This window comes from Xenopus laevis, chromosome 8S (genome assembly GCF_017654675.1).
Source record: "Xenopus laevis strain J_2021 chromosome 8S, Xenopus_laevis_v10.1, whole genome shotgun sequence".
NCBI lineage: Eukaryota > Metazoa > Chordata > Amphibia > Anura > Pipidae > Xenopus > Xenopus laevis.
Genome location: NC_054386.1, coordinates 87,377,256 through 87,390,982, shown reverse-complemented (window position 1 = coordinate 87,390,982; position 13,727 = coordinate 87,377,256). Strand labels below are relative to the sequence as shown.

Genomic DNA, 13,727 nt, shown 5'->3' with positions numbered 1-13,727 from the left:
AGCAGGTACTTATTTTTAAATGCCTGGCTTAAAGGCAAGCTTTAGTTGCATAAAAAAAACATGTATACTGCCAAACAGAGCCTCCTGTTGGCTGCAAGTCCACATAGGTGCTACCAATCACAACCCTTATTTGGAGTCCCCATTAACTTTTTGCATGCTTGTGTTGCTCTCCAACATTATTTTATACTTGACTGTGGCTCATGGGTAAAAATGGTTGGGGCTGCTCGAGGGCATTCCCATATTAGATGGAGAAACCCTGCCTCCCCTGCATCGCATTTTGCACATTTAGCTCCTTCTGATCTATCCATGACCTTGAGCCTCTGGGGTGTGATGTATAATTGGTGGATCATCTTAAATGGTACCATTTTATCCCTTCAGGGAGATTTGGAAGGTATTCACCTCTGGGTCTTTGACATGTAAACAGTTACCTGGTCCTAGAACCTAAATCATAGAAACAATGTTTTACAGAAGGCAAAGCAACAAGCCTCACTGTAATCATAACACTGGACCTTAAAAACCACCCCAACTGTCATATATCTGATACCCAAACAGACAGTTAGATTGCTGGAACTAGTGGAAGCCAAAACACACCCTCCAGGATTGTAGTATATTACCTGGTCACCTAGCTTTGGAAACACAACTCACAGACTTCCCCAAGCACATCGCCCTGCTCTGCATTCAGTTGTATGACACTGCTTCCTTCCCCTCGCCCTCTGTGCAATATCAGGCCAGTGTCTGAGTTTCACTCACTGGTGGTTTTTCAGCTTCCGTTTTATTTCTCACATACATATAGAGCAAGTTCCCCTTTCGTGTCTTCACATTAAAGGAGACAGGCAGCTCCAAGCATGAGCCGAGGGGGGCCTAAAATGGGAGCCCGCTTGCAGGACAACATCTCTTCCAGTCTCCTTTTGCCCCAGGAGAACCAGAAATTATTCCAGCTGCTTGGACGGAAGTGCACGGTGAGAGATGGGTGGCACATTGCTAAGATGGTGCTGGGTGGGGTTGGATTAGAGTAATGCAAGATCACCCCACTATTGGAGCACATACAGCACCTGGGTGTAGCTATAATTCACCTGAACTGGTCTGCAGCTCTGACCCCAGACATTGCCCCAGACACTGCTCCTGGACCCTCATGGGGGCCAGTTGCACAGTTTGGTTGATGGCCTATGCATTACGGCCATAGCGTAGTCTGTTGGCCCTGACGATGGGCTTATTAGTGGCACAGGGTAGGCCTTTGGCTGGAGGGGAGCCTGAATGCCAGCAAGGGTGAAATTAGGGTAGAAAATAATTTCCTCGATAGTCCTGGAGGTCCAGCCTAAGCACAAATTATTATTCTTGGGTGAACGACACATATGAAGTCCATAACCTGGTTGGCTACGTAGTAATTCAAGTGGATGTACATTTTAACAAGTACTGGTTTCTACATCTGAGTTGCTAACATCCAATGTTTGCTTCCCATCTTAGTTAGAATTCAGTCAGCGTGAGTTGCTATGTGACTGCTACTGACGGTGAGCTCTGTGCCCAAATTTTTCATTTATGGTGAGGTACACATTCCCCTACAAATGCGAAATGATTAGCTGGATTTGTTGTGCTGCTGTGACAAGTATTCAAGTTAAGGGAGGGGGAAGGGTGCAAACAGTTTTAATAACTCCCCTGCTTCTGCTTTCCTGTCTCTGCCCCTAGTGCAAACAAAGGAAGCTTTATTTGCAGAGTGAGAAGCAAAGGCCTGCCTTGCACAGGCAGCAGTATCACCCATATAGCTGCTCTCCCGGTTAATATAAGATACTTTCTGCTTGCTGAAGAGCTGCCACAGGGTAGAACTGGCAAAGATGCCCCTATGCAAAAGATGTAATGCAAACAGATGAAAAAGGAAAGCATATTATTCTATGAGCAGAGCATGTTCCCTGTTCTGGTTTGTGTATCTTTTCCAGCACAACTGCAAGAGAGCACAAGTGCTGTAACCCAAAGCAACCAGCCAGTCAATGGGTAATTGTTTTGTATAGGAAAAAATGTCAGCCGAAGTTAAGAAGAAAAAAACCCAAAGTCACGAAAACAGATGAAATTGAAGTCCTGAAGCTGCAAAAAGGAGGCGAAGTTGAAGTCCTGAAGCCATGAGTTCAATTCGACTGAACACCAATTTGTGTTTTTAATCCCCTGGCCACCGATGTTTTTTTTTAAAAAATATTTTTTTGGGGCCTCAATTTTTTTTAACTTGTAAGGGGGGCCCTGGCACCAATGTTTTTTTTTAAAAAAAAATTTTGGGGCCCCAATTTTTTTAACTTATACGGGGCCCTGACCATCAATAGCTTTTTATAACATGTGTGTGTGGGGGGGTTATTTTTTAGCGCTGATGTCTGTGTGGTCTTTTAACTGTGATGTGGAGTGGGTGGGATCTGGGGTGGGGCTTGGGCGCCGGTGTGGGCCATGTGTTGTATGGGGCCCCGTGATTTCTAATGGTGGCCCTGATTGTGCAGTAGGGTAAGAGACACTGCACTATTGTTAGGAACAAGGAGGGAGAAGTCACAATAAAGGAGGCCATAAATGAACTCCAAGGTGCGTGTTTATAAATTTATAAACATACAAAACCGCAAAATGTAGCATAAAATTAACTGCATATTGATATTGCTGCCATCTTGTGTATAAAAGCTGCAGGGTTTAGACATTGTCAGTATAGAACAGGAATTCCCTTTGATGAAGGCTTTTTCTCCGAAACGTCGGGGTGATTCTCATTCTCTGACAAGGGTGTCTGCTCACTGCGTGATATTCTAATTACAATTTGGTGGTATGTAAATGCAAAAAATCTTTTCTTTAACATGTTAAATGTCTGATTTACACTGACTGTATAAAGTACTGTTTTGTATGCATTTATATTACATTTAAAGAACTTTTTTAAGAATACCAATGTGTGAAATAGTTAATGACAAAACAATGTCATTACCTAGGCCATTCAATGGGAACAAAAAAAAATCATACTGCAGGGGATTGTAGGAAATTTAGAGATGGAGTCTGCTGGGAAAATGTAGAGAGCTGAGGCAAGGCAACAATACATTTGGCACTTAGGCTCATAGAATAATCATGATGGTGGCCTCTGCACCTCAGCCTGCTGCATTTAGGTTAGGCCCTGGACACACATGCCACTGGCCTCACATGGAAGCTCTAGCAATCCCATAGGTTAATGCCAGACGGGGCTGAATATCTGCCCACTGAAATACGTAAGCTGAGAAACAGCCCCTACGCTGGCATTAGGCTCCTGTCCCACAATGGCTCCAGATGCAGGCACGACAAAAGCCTAATGGCAGCGTAGGGGCTTACTCTCGGCCTGCCTATATCAGTGGGCAGATATTCAGTCCCATCTGGCATTAACCCAATGGAGAGTAGGAACCAGACTGGGAAACTTGTGGGTGACCATGATGACTGACAGCAAATGGGCTGCTGTAAGATGCCACAGACACTCACTGTTTTTGGGGCCTTTGGGGGGTTATTTTTAATCTCAGTCCAGATCTGCCTGGTCAGCGACGGTGACTGAACTCCCTAACAGGAATAGAGAGGCCCAAACAGCCCCAAAGACTATGACAACAACATACATCTGCCCCTTTGGCTACAAACCGGTTGCCTGGGCCTAATCAAACATGTGAGGTTACGGCCGTCTTTCTGGTTATTTACCTTTTATTTAATTAATTTATTTCGCTTAATAATACAACTCTGCCCAGGGTCTGTCTCCCAGTGCCCCAAATCCTGTCAGAGAGACCCCAGTATGGGGAAGATTTCTGCATGACGCCATACAGACAAAGAGCTGCCTCACACACACACAACTTTTTACTTTACTGCGGAGTATCTGTTTCCAGCGCTGACACCTCAAGCAATTTACATGCTTTAAGTGCTGCCCAGAGATAGCCAATCAGCAAATGTTAAGTGAGAGCAACACTACGTAGGGCCAATTAATGGACAGAAAGTGCGGGTGTAAGGCTACCGCATCCTCTAAGGACTGTGGTGCTGATGGGCCGAGTTATAGTGAGGCAAGGACTGTGAAGCGGAGTGATAATGGTGCTGTGTGTGGACGCAGGGTGGAATGTATGGAGGCTACAGCACTTATAAGGTCTGTAGTATGTAATCTGCCAATCACATTTTAGTAATGATGCCTTTCTGTTTACTACCACTCTAAGTACCCTTGTTTTACTAGTCCCACCCCCAGATTTTTCCGCCTCTCTAGCAGCCCATTGTTTTCCAATAGAAACCCCTCCCCCAGACTGGTTTTGCCACTTTTTCCAGCAACCAGCCCATTGTTTACAAATAAGAAACCCCCATTGCCTTTTCCAGCAGCCCATTGTTTCCACAAAACAGATTGGTGTCTTCTGGCATGTTACTACACACATTTATTTCCCTTGTTTTGTCCCAACACTTCCCATAACTACTGGGCCTCACAGGCTTCTGATGAAAGTTAAACACCTGACTAACTTATTGGTGTTTTATCCGAATTATATTACCTGCCTTGTTGGTTGAGGGGATAATGTTCTTCAAAGGTGGGGAGAAACCATTGTACCCATTGAGACTGTTGTGGAACTATTCAATGAAAAGAGCTGATAAGGGATGCCATTCCGATATTGGCACAGACAATCCTGTGTGGTAAATAAATTCCTTGCCATGGGGACACACATGAAAGACAGAAAGACACCTGGCTAGTTCATAGGCCCCATGAGAGGAGTGTGGGACTAGGTCTGCGCTTCTCTGCCCAAACTCTTCCCAATACTGACAGGTTTCCCCTTTTTACCCAGACACTGGCAACCACGGTGGTTCAGCTGTTAGTGGCGCAAGGCAGAGATTGGTGGACAAAGCAATTTGTGGGGGTCATGTGCTTGGTGAAGGACAATCCCAGGCGTTCCTACTTCTTCCAGCTGTTTGACCTGCGGGTAAGTTGTTTTCACTGAGTGTGTGCCAAACACACAACCATGTTGGGTAAGGTATGTGTAGCCCAGTAACCCCGCCTAGACAGAGAGACTGTGGATGGGGGTCACTTTGCATGGACATGCACTTGATTTTGTACATGGCTACAAGGCCTCTCTGTAATTTTGGTGTTTCTTTTGCAGGCAGAGAAGATGGTGTGGGAGCAGGAGATATACGAGCAGCTAAATTACAACACTCCCCGCCTCTACTTCCATACTTTATGCTCAAATGTGAGTTCCTTGTGACAGTCTATGTGTGCCTAGTGAGGTCTGGTCTTGCATGAGCACAAAATGGTAACCAGTTGGGGCACTTTAAATTCGACTATCCAAATTGGTCCCCATGTGTTGAAAATTGGAATGAGAGGGCTTATGCTCTTCTAATATATACATTTGGCTAGTTAGCCAGTGTAAAGCTGGCCACAGACGCAAAGATCCGATCGTACAAATCAATGTACGATTAGACTTTCCCATTTCCCGACCTGCCACTAACCATTCAGATCAAAGTCTTACCATTCCGACCAAATAAAGTGGTAAAAGAACAGATCAGCCGATGTTCTGCCCCTGACAGCAATCGTACGATAGACAAAGCTGGTGACAGTCTCCCACTGAAAATCGTACGATCGGCAATACACGCAGAGATATTACCTGCAGCCGACAGAAATTTTGTAACCTGTCCGATCGACCAAACGACCGATCTCCGCCGGACGAAAAATGTCGGGACTCTCCACAAATGTTCCGAAAATCGTACGAATCCTCGATTCAAACGATGAGATCTTTGCGTCTATGGCCAGCTTAAGTGTTCAGTTGCCAAACAGGCTGCATGGCTTCTTCAGTGATTGGCCAAAGTTCAGCAGATTGGATCTGTGCCTTTATATGTGTTTGTAAGACTAATTTCTCCTTTTCTCTCAATCCTGTCCCTCCCTTCTTCCTCTTTCTCTCATTCATCTCTTCTCTTTATTATTTTCTCTTTACTTGTTCCTTTCTCTCCTTATCCTTTTCTCTCATCTTCCCCTTATCTCTTCTTCTATACCTCTTTTCGCTCTTTCTCCCTTTGTCATTTTCCTCCAACTTCCCTCTATTCTCCCCCTTAATTCTTCTTGTTCTCTTTTTATATGCCATTTCTTTCTTTTTTACTCTCATTAACTTCTAACCCAACTATGTTCTTTTGTCTCTCTCTTTCCTCTTCTCTCTTCCATTTACCCTATTTCTGTTCTGTTCTCCCTTTTCTCTCTCCCCGTCCTATACTTTTTCTTTTCTTCACCCTCTCTCTTTCCCCTCTATCTTGTAGGATTGCCAGACTGGGCTCAATTTTGCAGATGAGGTTGAAGCTGCAGCTTTTCAATTGGTTATAGAAGAGAAACTAAAGAAAAAACAGCACAGACAAGGTAAAGAAGGGGCAGTTTGGTATCTGGCCTGGAGGCACTTGTAGGGAAATGTTAGAAGTGTAGGAGTCTCTCACTAGAGACCTATGCAAAGTGTATTGCATGTGGCACCAATCAGGGGATGGGAATGGTATAACATTATCTTTTCTCTACTCAGACAGACGACAGAATTTACCTCCTCCTCCTCCAGTATCAGATGGTAGGTGTGTCACTTATCTGCTCTCCTGTGCATATCCAGGTAGTTCCAACTACTGACCTTCTGTCTTCTTTGCAGATCGACGGACCTCTCTACCCCTACCGCTACCACCAGGACCTTTCCCTAATGGTAAGATGTCTAATTAAGGGGGATGTCAAGATGAAAGGGCTTGTTAGTAAGGTGAGAGTAGGGGGGAGATCACTGAGACCATAACAAAATTAAATAATGCAATCTATGTACAGTTTATTAATACAGAGAACCACCAGTGTACACTGTACTTTATAGAAAGACTAGCTTTAGGATACAAGGGTGATGGTTAAAAATAGCCATCACTCAGGGCCTGTTAGATGGAAAGTACAGAAGGCAAGCAGGGCAGTAGGGGTGGTTGGAAATAGAACGTGGAGAAGTGAATTCAACAGAGGAACTGGATGGGATGCCACAAGAGAAAAGGGGGAGTGACACTTACAAAAGAGCAGGAAGTGGCATGGCTGTAGAATATATAGACAAAAAAGGTTGTAAAGCTCAGGTGAGCACTGGATGGTGGTCTAAAAAGTCAGTGATAAGATGTGTAGACTCAGGCAAGCAGGCCCAAACTGCCATTCTGTATGTTCTGGCAAATGGCGGAGGGGCTGGAGTAAGATGCTACAGACAGACACAATGCCTGTGGGGCTGTTTGGGCTTCTGTATATTTGAAATTCTAATGCCTTTTTGAATCTGGCTGGCTAGAGAGATGATAAATAACTTTGGGTGGATTTACTAAAAGGGAGGAGCATGGTGAGAAACTAGGAAAAGTTAGGTGGTTATTGTTGGTAGCTGCATTTGGTTGCACAAATATTAAACTGTTAAATGTTTGCTTAGGACCCACCAGCCCGCTTCCTCTGGCCCCCTCCCAAAGCCTTAACATGCCAGCAGTCAACATTCCCAACCCAGATGTCACTTCTGCCAGGTACCGGGCCCTGACTGCACCCGCTGACAAGGGCAAGAACAAGAAAGGCAAGAAGAAGTTCTCCAAGGCCGATATTGGGGCACCAAGTGGCTTCAAGTAAGAATACTGTGATCCAAGAGAAGACAGGCCAGGGAAATGGGGTTCAGGGAGAGAGGGATATGAATCTAGGTTCTATGTGGAATGAAGTCTTCGTGGGAGATGATTTTTGGGGGTACATCCTGACATGTTGTATCTAATTCCTATTTGCAGGCATGTCAGTCACGTTGGCTGGGATCCCAACAGTGGGTTTGATGTAAGTGCTTTTCCCATAACTCTTCTGCATCCCAGGCGACATTTGGCCTTGTCCTGCACCCTCCCCCTAATTATCATCAAATTTGAAATTACGAGACTCTTCCTTACTTTTTTAGGTGAACCAGCTGGATCCCGACATCCATGATCTATTCAGTCGTGCAGGGATCAGTGATGCTCAGCTAGAAGATGCTGAAACCTCCAAACTCATCTATGACTTTATAGAGCAGCAGGGTGGGGTGGAGGCAGTGAAGCAGGAAATGAGGAAAGGAGGTAAGGAGACCTGTGCACAGGTGTCACTCTCATTATATTGATATCACTGTGGCATCCCAATGGCAGAGAGAAAACTGGGGGAATGTTTTGGGAGGAAGCGCGAAAATGACTGAAATACCTGATGCCAATGAAGCTCTTGTTTTCTCTCTGTAGAGCCTATACCTCCACCACCTCCTCCTTCCCGCAATGCACCTCCAGCACCTTCCCAGAGTCGCGGAAGGACTGGCCCATTACCGCCTCCTCCTGTTCGTGGATCAAGTGCTCCCCCACTTCCTCCTCCATCCCGAAGCACCCCACCTACTCCACCTCCAACTGTACGCTCTGGAGGTCCCCCACCTCCACCTCCTCCACCCCCACCATCAGCCCCAGCACTTCCTGCAACAGGTGGCCCAGCACCTCCTCCACCCCTGCCAGTAAGTCAGAGCACCCCATCCGCAGCACCTTCAGGAGGACGTGGAGCCCTTTTGGATCAGATTCGTCATGGGATCCAGTTGAATAAGGTAGAAGCTGGGACAATGAATGAGTGACACAACACCAGGAAAGTTCTCTGACTTCATGTTCCATGTTTCAGGTCACAGATTCTGCAGAACCTCCTTTATCTCCTCAGCCCAGCACTGAGGGTTTAGTGGGGGCTTTGATGCATGTCATGCAGAAACGCAGCAAAGCCATTCATTCATCAGGTATTTTACTTGGTCCTACTTGTGCCTCAACTACTCCCTCTGCTGGTACCAACAATACCTTCTACCATGCCTCATTCTTCCTTACTTGCCATAGCACTATACCTTGCCTTCCTCTCTGCTGGTACTAACAATACCTTCTTCTCTGTCTCATTTTTCTTTACTGCTATAGCACTGTGCCTCTCCTCTAATTCATGAATATGAAATTGTCTGGTGATCATTCGTGGGGCCATACTGTACAGTGTAGAACAACACTACAGCTTCTTCTACATGCCATCTGACTCCATTGTCACAAAGCTCCCATTAATAAGGTGCTTTCTTTCCTCTTTCCATCTCCAGATGATGATGAGGAAGATGGAGCTGATGATGATGACGATGATGAATGGGACGACTGATTGTTGCTTTTTCTCTTTGACTACTGTGATTTATCCTTATGAAGGGACCCGTAATGAGATACTGCCACCAAAATAAATGTGGCCCGAAACGTTGCCCTGTTTGAAATGCTTTGATACAATAAATTTCACGTTTGTTCAAATCTACGGTGTGCTGCTGATAACTGCTTTGACTGTCTTTGTATGTGGGTGTCATGCTGAGTGCTGGAAGTGTATTTTATGTTATTAATATTCAATCTTTATTGCCTGGCCCCATATGCCCGCTACATAGGTGAAATAAGCTTTCCAAAAATAGCAATGTGACAGCTACCACGCACAGATGCAAAAGAAATTTAGTTTATGGTTGGGAGGATCTGGCAGCACTTTCCCATATATATAACTACAGAGAAGAAATGTTCTGGGCACACAATAAGCTATACCCTCATACTGTACTGTCTAAGGGAAACAATATGGCACCTCCTCCCATATGTATGTGGGCAGACTATATGGGAGCTTCGTCCCATAGTTGCAGGCAAGGTTGGACTGGAATGGTGAGACACCGGGAAAAAAACTTATGGCCCCCCAGCTGTTCAGACTTGCTACCTGCATGAAGCCTCCCTCCCTCCTTGACCCTCTGTGAGCCTGCAAGAAAGAGAAGGTAGGCGTGGGGTGCCGGTGGTAGGGTTGCCACCTTTTCGGGAAAGTGGGTGGAAGGCGGGGTGGATATCGTCAGGGGCGAGCCAGTTACATCTCGAGAGGGACTGATGATGTGGCAATCAGTGATTGGCTGATCACCATGTCATTAAGTTCCGTGTCCTGCCCGGATTTCCCAATTTGGATATCTGGACAGGCACTTTTCACCCAGACAGCCCTTCCAAAAATGAGACTGTCCATGTGAAACCCGGACAAGTGGCAACCCCAGCTGGAGCCAGGGGGTTGTGGCTAGGGCAGGGAGGGGCTTTGTGGCTGGGTGGAGGGCCTCCGGGGGGGTACTGGGGCCCCCCAGTCCAACGCTGGTTGCAGTTGAGCCCGGAGAAGTGAGGATAAAGTTGGTTGGGGTAGAGGGATTCTATGGGGGGCAAAGTAGTGTCATTTATGAATGAGTTTTTGGCCCTGATCTCTGTGTCACAAACTGAGTATAAGTCACACTGCCCCAGGGGCTGGAATATGTTGGGAAGAGATGAAGACCCTACCTTATAACTTGTGTGACACAGTGTGGGGACTGAGGAGGAAGAAAATGGTGATACCTCCTAAAATTTTGGAAACAAAATGAGGGACTAAAAAGTTGGCGCGCATAGCACGGCATTTTTTGATCACGCCCATTGTTGTGGCCACATCCCCTAATTACCATGTCCATTTTACAAAATCTGGCAGGTTATGAAAGATTATTACAGTTTCGCTAATGACGGTGAATTTCCCGAACTTCTGCCAAGAGACCTGGTATCTTATATTGTTACTTATTTGCTTATCTCAAAATTGTTACAAAAGTATCTTATCTGAACGTTGTGGCTGTTCTGCGCTCTCTGCCAAAAGCCAATTAAGTTAGAAACTTTGTTTAATTTTCTGGCTGTTTAGTGCAGAGGAAAAACTGGACTTTCTAGTACAAACGAGGGATTGCTCTGTCAAAAGAGGGACTGTCCCTCTAAAAACAATAACAGACGGGCAAAGAAACAAGGGGAAAAAGTGATATTACAGATAGGACTTTATTTGCACAGGGAATAATGAATAATGAATAATGTGTTACAATTACGTTGTATTTTGGCAGTGTCGGACTGGGATGCCAGAGGCCCATCAGAAAACCTTAGATCTTGGGCCCACTGGAAAACTGTAGACTGCGGGACCACTTTTCAAACTATTTTTCCTCCCCCCATAAAGAAATAGGGAATGACCATGAAATAGGCTAAATGGTTAGAAGCAAGAGGGCCACTGACACCTGGGCCCACCGGGAGTTTTCCTGGTATCCCGGTGGGCCAGTCCGACACTGGAAGCCAGTGTTAGCCACTCCCTGTTTGTAGACCACACCCACTTTAAACCACACCCATGTTGCCACAAGACCACATCCACATTAATAGCACACCAAAAAACCAAATGGTTGGTGCTCACTGCAGGGAGGGATGTCACTCATATGTGAAAAAAGTTAAGTCATATTAAGACATACCCTTAAATCCATATGCCTCCTCCTCCCCTGTGTATAATACAGTATCCCCAGCATATGATTAAACACCTTAGGGGCCCCTAACAATTATTTTTAATTGCTAACAAACCCCCAGAACAAATACCAGGCTTGTGTTCAATTGGGATCATAGGCCAGGCAGAGTATGACACACACAGGGAGTATAAATCAGGCAATGTATGGCACACACAGTGAGCATAGGGGAGGCAGAGTATGACACACAGCTTGATAAAGAGTGAAGTGCCACTCATAACGTTGCATGCTTATGTGGCACCAAGATGAAATAAATAAAGCCAAATTTTAAATAAGAATTTGGAGTGCTGTCTGTGCAGAGAAATGTGTCAAAGTCAAGTCACTGCATGTTAACAATTTGCCAAATCTTTAACCTCAATTTCTTGCCTCTTGAAATTAATTTTTAGAACAAAAGGAAAACTGCCATTTTAACTGCTTGGGTTGTATCAAGGACCAGAACCCCGAGAACAGCAGCCTATCAGGTAGCACCAGTTCAGGCATAATGTTTAGAGTGGACCCACTAGCTCCTTTACACAGCCGCCCCCCAACCTATCCATAAGGGCAGGCAAGCTAAAGCAAAATAAGTGGCTGGGGGTGGTACCATACAGCTAGCCACTTGAATTGTAAAATACCAGCCAGGGCATGCTGGGGGTGGGCTGATGACATAGAAGTGTTGGAATAGTGATGTAAGTGGTAGAGCAATTACATTAATGGGAGTGGGGGTGGCATTACCAGCCAGATGCCAATCTTATATGCAACAAATACCCCCCACAGCAGGGCTGGATTTCTATTGGAAGCCAGGATTCTCCGTTGTCACCCAAGGATCACACATGTGAACCCTTTGTTCCTACATCTGGAGAACAGGGGACAGAGAGCTTGTAGAGTCAAATAACCCACAAAATCTTCTACGTGCCTAGTCCCTAATGCTCCAGAATAGCATGTCGCCTATTCATTTGTTCCACCCTGAGCCTGGGCCTTTGTGGCCTTGGCACAAATCTGTCCCCACAGGCAAACGTATCAGTCACATGGCAGTGATTGGGTTTTTCTGATAATAATGATATTTACAACACTATTCCATAAGCTGCAAGAATGGGCCAGTTGTAGCCAAGAAGCCCTGTCTCAGAGAAAGGCCTGAGCTACAGAGAACACATCAGCTAATGCAAAATAAACATGCTCCCAATGGGTGTTGTCCTGCAGTGAAAAACACACAAATATTCAACATAAAAATGTAGCCACTTGTTAGTATTTTATTTTAATACACAACAAAATAAGATTTGTACCTTCATTCATTGTAGCATTATAATAGAGATGTAGCATTAGATCCTCTCCTGTTCTGTAAAAACGTGTATTGGGATGGGGTTAATGTCTTAAAATGGACACCGTCTATATAGTCTGATTATCCTCTTTCATTTTAGGGCCCCCCTAATCAGATCAGTCAGTATCCCACTGGGCCCTCTATATCTCTTGCTCTCCCCCCCCAGAAGATGGGGGGGGAGAGCTTCTTCTAAATTAACCTTCTTCTAAATTAACACCCTGCCTAGAGCTTGTAGCACTGTGGACTTACCACTATACTCAGCCACTATCACAGGGGAGAGGGGGTCCTGTTGTGGATCAAAGTTTGACCCTAAGGGGGGGCCTGGCTGGATAGCGCAAATGTATGTAAATTGGGTAACTTACGCTAAAACATAAACTAAATCTTAAAGGGGTTGTTCACCTTTAAACACTTTCAGGTCAGTTGTTATCAGATCATTCACCAGAAATAAAAATATACTTTTCATTTTCTATTTGTGACCGTTTTTCTAAAGTGTAAAGTTTATTTTTAACGTCTTATGTATTTCTAAACAGCTCTGGGAGGGGGGTCACTGACCCTTTAAATTGTGAATCTCACAGAAATAAGGAAAGGCGTTTAAGGTGTTCCCGTGTATTTTATTACTCAAGTCATTAGAAAATAAAGCTGGTATACTTTTATACAATGGTTTATTTTTTTTAAGTGTAACAATATAAACAGGAAAAAAAAACATTATAATGTTATCAATGTTTAAAGGTCACACTGATTCTAAAGCTCCCCATAGACGCGACGATTCTTCTTGCCGAACGACCGATTTTAGGGAAGCCCGACTAATCCTTCGAAATTATCGTGTAGTTAGTGGTATTCGAACAATCGTACATCTTATGATTTTTCGGCCGACATCTGTTGGGAAATTGATCGGCCAGGTCAAAAAATCTTTGTCGGTCCCAGTGCAATGTATCTATGTTTGCAGGGCCAAGCAAGCAGCTCCCCTTTGTTTTCCTGCCACATTGGTCTTTTTAGTTGATGGTAAATTCGTACGATCGTTCTGAGAGGATCTGATCTTTTAAAAATCTCAACATCTATGGCCAGCTTAAGTCTCTGGCCACACAGGCAGATTCGGGGAGATTAGCCGCCAGGCGACAAATCTCCTTTTCTTTACGGCGACTAATCCTCCCCCT

General features: G+C 44.9%; 1 protein-coding gene across 4 annotated transcripts; it reads left to right on the top strand.

The window, feature by feature from the left end:
- Positions 1-794: 794 nt before the first annotated feature.
- Positions 795-9,237, top strand: was.S (WASP actin nucleation promoting factor S homeolog). Of its 4 annotated transcripts, none has more exon segments than NM_001097654.1 (12): positions 795-959; positions 4,773-4,907; positions 5,085-5,171; positions 6,229-6,325; positions 6,480-6,521; positions 6,597-6,647; positions 7,377-7,560; positions 7,714-7,756; positions 7,872-8,025; positions 8,179-8,525; positions 8,597-8,705; positions 9,042-9,237. In NM_001097654.1, coding segments are annotated over 12 exon segments (1,419 nt in total). In that variant the 5' UTR covers positions 795-845; the 3' UTR covers positions 9,098-9,237.
- Positions 9,238-13,727: the final 4,490 nt, after the last annotated feature.